Source organism: Jaculus jaculus, chromosome 3, assembly GCF_020740685.1.
Source record: "Jaculus jaculus isolate mJacJac1 chromosome 3, mJacJac1.mat.Y.cur, whole genome shotgun sequence".
In the NCBI taxonomy this organism is placed as follows: Eukaryota; Metazoa; Chordata; class Mammalia; order Rodentia; family Dipodidae; genus Jaculus; species Jaculus jaculus.
This window is the reverse complement of record NC_059104.1, coordinates 184,758,710-184,765,898: the sequence shown is the minus strand read 5'-3', so window position 1 is coordinate 184,765,898 and position 7,189 is coordinate 184,758,710. Positions and strand designations below refer to the sequence as shown.

The following is a 7,189-nucleotide window of genomic DNA, read 5'->3' as shown; positions in this document are numbered from 1 at the left end:
GAGGGGGTTGGGTTTTGGTTTATTTTCAAGAAACATTTAAAGAAAAAGAACAACAAAAACGTATATTTGTGCCGGGCACGGTGGCGCACGCCTTTAATCCCAGCACTAGGGAGGCAGAGGTAGGAGGATTGCCGTGAGTTCGAGGCCACCCCGAGACTACATGGTGAATTCCAGGTCAGCCTGAGCCAGAGTGAGACCCTACCTCAAAAAAACAAAAACAAACAAACAAAAAAAAAAAACCTTATATTTGTGATCTAGACATGGGTAAGAAAGTTTTTGTGAAGTAGGACTTTACTGTTTTGTACAAAAGGTGAAGTTAGGGCCTCACACTCACAAGGACTCTACCACTGAGCTCTATCTCCATCTCAGAAATCTGTTGATTTTTATGAAGTTTTAACAACAGGATTCTCTTTCTATCTCTTCCATTTTGTGGGATTTATGGCATAGGCTTATGTTGGGCACGGTGTGCTTGTATAATTTTATGCTCATTTCTACTTTTCCTTGGTTTCCCCTCTCTTTGTGTAACACACAGGCAAGGATGCTCATTGGTCACACCCTGGCTCCATGGTCCCCAAAAGACTGACGCAGCTCTTTCACATGACAGTGACAAGTTGGACTTTGCAATAATTTATTCCACACTCTTATGTGTGCTCTATCAAGCACTGAGATAATAATCATCCCTGTCATCAGAGCATCACAGCTGGCTTTCCTGGGACATAGTGAAGAGACACTCAGTATTTTCTGGGCAGGCCTTTGGGTCGGAAGAAATTGGGGTCTTTGCCACTCTGTCCCCATTTAGTGGCAAACTGGTCGGCTCTGGAGTCCTCAGCTCCATGACCTGTACATCTTTGAAAAGCCTCTCTGGCATTACTGTAATCAGGCAAACAGAAAGGAGATCAGCCCAGGCTGAGGGGCAATGGCACTGCCCTCTGGACCACCCTTCCCAAGGGACAGCTCCCAGGAGCCCAGGTAAGCAGGGGAGGAGACGTGGGTACTGACACGATGGAGCAAAGCCCTGCTCAGCCCAGACTGTCCACGCTGCTGCTGGACGGGCCACACCAGGGGAGAGGACTGGCCATCCCAGAGCACGGGGCAAAGGAGGAGCAGCCAGGGCCTCCAGGGAAACTGCTCTAGGGACAGGAGAGCGCCAGCTCTGCTACCCAAGGCAGGCAAGCTCTGCTCACCTGGGCCTGGGGTTCCCAAGAACCTTCTACCTGATCTTTTCAGCTGCCCAGGCTCCCCCAGACTCCCTTTGGGCAGGATTATAGTTCCCCAGAGCACAGAAGTATTGGTCCGAGCCCCTCCAGTTGGCCTCTCTCGTGTCTGAGTATGCGTGCCACATTTCTAGCCCCTGGAGAGAGAAGACAGTGGGGACATGATCATGACTTGGCCAAACAGCAGGCTAAAACTTTCCCTCCAACTGATTCTGGAAATTTAATGTTCCTTAGCTTTACTTCCCCTGGTTGAATTTTTATTTTCAGATAGAGAATGAAAACAACTTTAAAATCTGGCAAGAGGCCAGTACTCAAATATCTAAGAACATCTATGAACCAGTAAGCAAAGGGTAGTAAATGAGGGAGGGTGTTACAACACGAACCCACAGCTTACTCGAACAGCTAATGGGCATGTGGAGAAATGTAAAAACCACCTGTAATCAGAAAAAAGTGAAGTGAAACATCAGTCACGACGTGCAGCGTGACACTGGGTGGTGACAGCGGCTGACGCAGGGCTGCTGCTGCTGCGCTCCCAGTGTGGCCTGGCCTTGCCCAGCGCCCTGCAGGACGGCAGCAGCGCATGAGGACGTCTGTAGCGCCACCTCTTGGCAAAAGGTGGAAGGATGTCAAAATCAATGTGTTCTACTCTTAGTAAGATTCCACTCAAATAATACTGTTTAAACACATAAGCTTAGGCCAACTATTAAATAAAGTTTTATGGGCTTTTGTCTCAGGCCACAGTGACAATCTCTGAAGTCTGGTTGCTATTGTTTGATAAAATTCCCAGTTAGGAAGAACTTTCAACAGCTGGGCGTGGTGTCATACACATTTGATTCCAGAACTCAGGATACTGCAGTTGGATCACCACGATGAGTTCCAGGCCATTTTGGGGCTACAGAGTGAGTTCAAGATCAGCCTGTGCTAGAGTGAGCCTCTACCTCAAAAGAAACTTTTCCTGTTTATTTTTATTTATTTATTTGAGAGTGACAGAGAGAGAAAGAGGCAGAGAGAGAGGAGAGTGGTCGCGCCAGGGCTTCCAGCCACTGCAAAGAACTCCAGAGTCGTGCGCCCCCTTGTGCATCTGGGTCCTGGGGAATGGAGCCTTGAACCGGGGTCCTTAGGCTTCACAGGCAAGCGCTTAACCACTAAGCCATCTCTCCAGCCCTCAAAAGAAATTTTTGTAAGTATAGTTTTCATTTTCTTTTTTTAAATATTTTTTATTTTTATTTATTTATTTGAGAGTGACAGACAGAGGAGAGGAAGAGGGAGAGACAGAGAGAGAGAGAGAATGGACGCACCAGGGCCTCCAGCCACTGCGAATGAACTCCAGATGCGTGCGCCCCCTGTGCATCTGGCTAACGTGGATCCTGGGGAATCGAGACTTGAACCAGGGTCCTTAGGCTTCACAGGCAAGCGCTTAACCGCTAAGCCATCTCTCCAGCCCTAGTTTTCATTTTCTTATTCGGTAGTCTTACCACTGCAGGAAAAGGGGGAACATTTTCTCTTTTTATCTTGCATTGGAAAAGGTCCTGCTATAAAGTCCAGGCTGGTCTTGAACACATGATCATCTCGTCTCAGCCTCCTGTCTTTGTTATCTTGTAGAAACTTCTTAGAAATCAGTAGGACCTCTCGTTTTCAAGAATACACATTGAAAATCCATTAATTAGCCCTGAAAGAAATGTCAGCATGAGAGGAACAGAACAGGTCATGGGAGGGTTAACAGGTGAAGTGTGGATGTCTAAGTTGGAGGCATTACCATGTGTTCCTGTCTGCTTGTGTAATTATTGCTGTGGGTGTGCTGAGAGAGAAGGGAAGCCATATATACATAAACTACACTATGTATGCAACACTTTGCTTACCTCTAAAAAGTGTCTTATTAAAACATAATGATTGTCTAGGTATGGTGGCACACACCTTTAATAGGATCACCATGAGTTCAAGACCAGCCTAGGTTAGAGTGAGACCTGTTTCATATGACAATTGGGTAAATAGTAATCTTATTATTGCCAAGCCTGCTGCCCCCTACAGGGTAAAAAGTGAATTTCTATAAATAATAGCCACATAGGCCATGCACACCCTCTAAACACATAAAGGAAGGAAAGAAAGAAAGAGGGAAGGAAGAAAAAAATGTTAAAATTAGTGGACCAGGGGAATGGGTCAGCTGTTGAAAACACTTCCTATGCAAGTTTGAGGGCCCGAGGAGGCGGGAGGAAGCGGAGCATGACCATGCACATCTGTGACCCCACTTCAGTGAGGACCAGAGACCTGAGACTCTCCAGGGCTCTTGAAAAAAAACTAGGCCCTGGCATCAGCAAAAGACTCTGGGTCAAATAAGGTCAGGCACAAAGGCCATGGAGAGGGACAGCTGGCATTTGTTCTGGCCACCACAGGCTAAAGAACCTGGCTACAGGTCAGCACTTGGAGTTCCGCAAGGGCACATACATGTGTGCATCCACCACACACACACACACACACACACACACGTGAGGAAAAAACAAGTTACATGCACATAAATTAATATTTCATCATCCAAGTCCAGGAGAAAAGGAGAGAGGAACATGTTTGTTCTCAGTCTAATTTCTAAGAATATATACACATGTGAACACATTCGCAAGCACAGGGTGGTCCAGCGCCTGCCATTTTTATCTGCTTTAATACAGCATGAGCTGCTTTGGTGTTATGACTGTTAAACTGGCACAAGATCAATGGAGGGTTGACAGTCTAGTGCGTCAGTCATAAGCCATACGCCAGTGCTGGGCAGTCCCATTGTCTTACTAGCCTCATCATGTCTCCCTCAGGGCGCAGCAGTCTCTGAATGCATGGCTTTCATCTTCCTCACTCTCACTGTATTCCAGGCCCTTAGGCCTTCATGTAAGAGGTCGAAAATAAAAACAGGGATGATGACATTTTACTGAACAAGTGAACTGGTGAGGGTTGGAAGAACTCTGCTGGACAGAAGCAAGGCACTGTTTGGACAGTACCAAGTCCAGCCCTGCATGGAGCCTGCTTGCCTGGTCAAACCTGGAGTTACTGTGAATTCCCTGTCCCCCCTTTTTAGTTATGTACTCAGTGCGTACACAGTCATGTTGATACCATCGTTAGCCTCCGCCCTGTCCTCCTCCTTCCAGAGGACCCTCCTCATTGGGGAATGTGGATCATGTATTGTGGGGTCAGCCATCGGTTATGGGTAAGAGGAAATGTCTCTGTATATAAAGACCCAATGTGTGGTTCTAATGATCTTTCTGTCCCCTCTTCTGCAAATTTCCCTGGGCCATGTTGGGTTCATTTTAGGTCTGCTTCAGTGATGAGGTCTCAGGAGCCTCCATGTCTCTGGATCTCTGGTTTGATAGGAGTTGAGTGTTCTCTGTGTCTCTCTCCTTCACCCTTGTGCTGGTACCAGGTTCTCCAAGAAAGCAGAACTCTTGCTCATTTCTTCAATTACTCTTAGTTTCAGCTTGGGCCCTTTTGAGGTGTGATGGGCTGGTTCTCTCCTTAGGATCTGCATCCATCTGAAAAAGAAGTGAATTCTCCAACAGACAGTGATGTTAGCGCCAGATAAATGGGATAACCATTTTTTTTAAAGAGAGAATAGGTATAGGCCCTCTTGTAGCCCACGATTGGTGGAAAGATTACAAAAGAATGATTATAAATATGCTCAAGGAAATCAAAGGAATCAAAGAAGATACAGGAAACCAATTTAATGAAATAAGGAGATCAATACAAGACATGAATAAGGAAATAGAAATAATAAAGAAAAACCAGTCAGAATTACTAGCAATGAAGAGCACAGTTAATGAAATAAAAAAAACTCTGTAGAAAATCTCACCAGTAGAATGGATGAAGGAGAGGACAGAATATCTACTAGAAGACCAGGTGGCAGACCTAACACAGTCCAACAAAGAGAAAGAAAACTAACTAATAGGAAGACATGAATGAGAATTTCAAGATATTTGGGACAATATGAAAAGATCAAACATAAGAATTCAGAGTATAGTTGAAGGAGAAGAATTTTACTCCAAAGGCATAGTATATGTTTCAACAAAATCATAGAAAAAAAATTTCCCTCAAATTGAGAAACAGAAGCCAATGCAGATACAAGAAACCTTTAGAACACCAAACAGACAAAACCTGGAAAGAACCTCTTCTCACTATATTATAATTAAACTACCAAACACACAAATCAAATAAGACATATTGAACTTAATTAGACAGAAAAATCAAGTCACTTATAAAGGCAAACCCATCAGGATAACAGCAGATTACTCAATACAAACTTTTAAAAGCCAGAAGGGCTTTCCAAGTTCTGAAAGACAAAAGCTGTCAACCAAGAATACCTTACTCAGCAAGGTATGTATCCAAATTGATGGAGAAATAAGGACATTACACACACACACACACACACACACACACACACAACAGGCTAAAAGAATATAGGGCAACTAAGCCAGCTCTACAGAAAATGCTTGAAGGGATCATCCACACTGCAGAGAAAGGAAAGCACACATATGAGGAAAGGGGGAAATAAATCATAGTCAAAAACACTTAACACAAGAGAGTAAAGGGAAAAAGGAAGCACTACAAAACAAGAATGGCAAGTACATACCTTTCAATAATAAGTATTTTTAAATATATTTTATTTATTTGTTTATGAGAGAGAGAGAGAGAGAGAGAGAGGGAGGGAGGGAGAATGGTCACACCAGGGCCTCTAGCCATTGCAAATGAACTCCAGCCACATGCACCCCCTTTAACATCTGGGTCCTTTGGCTTTGCAGGCAAATGCCTTAACCACTAAGTTATCTCTCTGGCCCCTAAATAATAATCAATGGCCACAATGCCCCAACCAAAAGACACAGGCTTGCAGATTAGATTAAAAGACCTGATCCTTCTGTTTGTTGCCTCCAAGAAACTCATCTCTCCATAAAAGACAGATACTATCTTAGGGTGAAAGGATGGAAAATGGTATTCCAAGAAATGGGCCTCAAAACCAAGCAGGTGTTGCTATCCTAATATCTGACAGGATAGGCTTCAAGCCAACATTAGTGAGGAAAGATCAAGACGGTCACTTTAGGGCTGGAGGGATGGCTTAGCAGTTAAGGTATTTGCCTGAAAAGCCAAAGGACCTAGGTTTGAATCCCCACGACCCATGTTAGCCAGATGCACAAGGGTGCTCAAGCATCTGGAGTTTGTTTTCAGTGGTTGGAGGCCCTGGTATGCTCACTCTCTCTCTCTCCCTCTGTCAAATAAATAAATTAATTAAAATAAAATATTTTAAAAGGTCACTTTATATTGATTAAAAGAAAAATTCAAGAGGAAAACATTACAATTCTAAACATGTATGTAGCTAACATGAGTGCTCCCAATGTCATCAAACACTATTAGACTTAAGGTCACAGATAACACCAGGCATAATTGTGGTGGATAACTTCAATACCCCACTCCCATCTATTGACAGATCATCCTGACAAAAAATAAATAAAGAGACATCTGGATTAAATGATGTCATAGAACAAATGGACCTAAGATATATATATATAGAATATTCCAAAATACACATTTTTTCAGTATCACATGGAACATTCTCTAAAATAGGCCATATATTAGGACACAAATAAAATCTTAACAAATACAGGAAAATTGAAGTAATTCCTTATACTCTACTTGATCACAATGGAATTAAACTACAAATCAGCAACAAGAAAACTACAGATTATATACAAAATCATGGAGACTAAGTAGTACACTACTGAATGATGATTGGGTCATTGAAGAAATCAAACAGGAAATCAAAAAATTTATAGGATCAAATGATAATGAGAACACAACATACCAAAACCTTTGGGATACAGTGAAGGCAATCCTAAGAGGAATATTTATATCTATAAGTACCTATATTAAGAACTTAGAAAGATCACAAGTAAACTACTTAATGCCTGGTATTGAAAAACTAATCAAAAGTCTATGGCAGGGGAGGTTAA

General features: G+C 43.1%; 1 protein-coding gene across 1 annotated transcript; it reads right to left on the bottom strand.

The window, feature by feature from the left end:
* Positions 1-731: 731 nt before the first annotated feature.
* On the bottom strand, positions 732-1,342 carry LOC105944708 (serum amyloid A-1 protein-like). Its single transcript, XM_012950955.2, has 2 exons — positions 1,215-1,342; positions 732-870 (listed from the first exon to the last, which is right to left on the bottom strand). Exons 1-2 carry the CDS (start codon positions 1,340-1,342, stop codon positions 732-734), a joined length of 267 nt encoding a protein of 88 aa, XP_012806409.2.
* Positions 1,343-7,189: the final 5,847 nt, after the last annotated feature.

Coding starts and splice junctions, on each gene's coding strand:
- LOC105944708 (XM_012950955.2), bottom strand. CDS start 1,342: ATGTGGCACGCATACTCAGACACGAGAGAGGCCAACTGGAGGGGCTCG. Junction 871..1,214: donor TGGGCAGCTGAAAAGATCAG/GTAGAAGGTTCT, acceptor GCCTGATTACAG/TAATGCCAGAGAGGCTTTTC.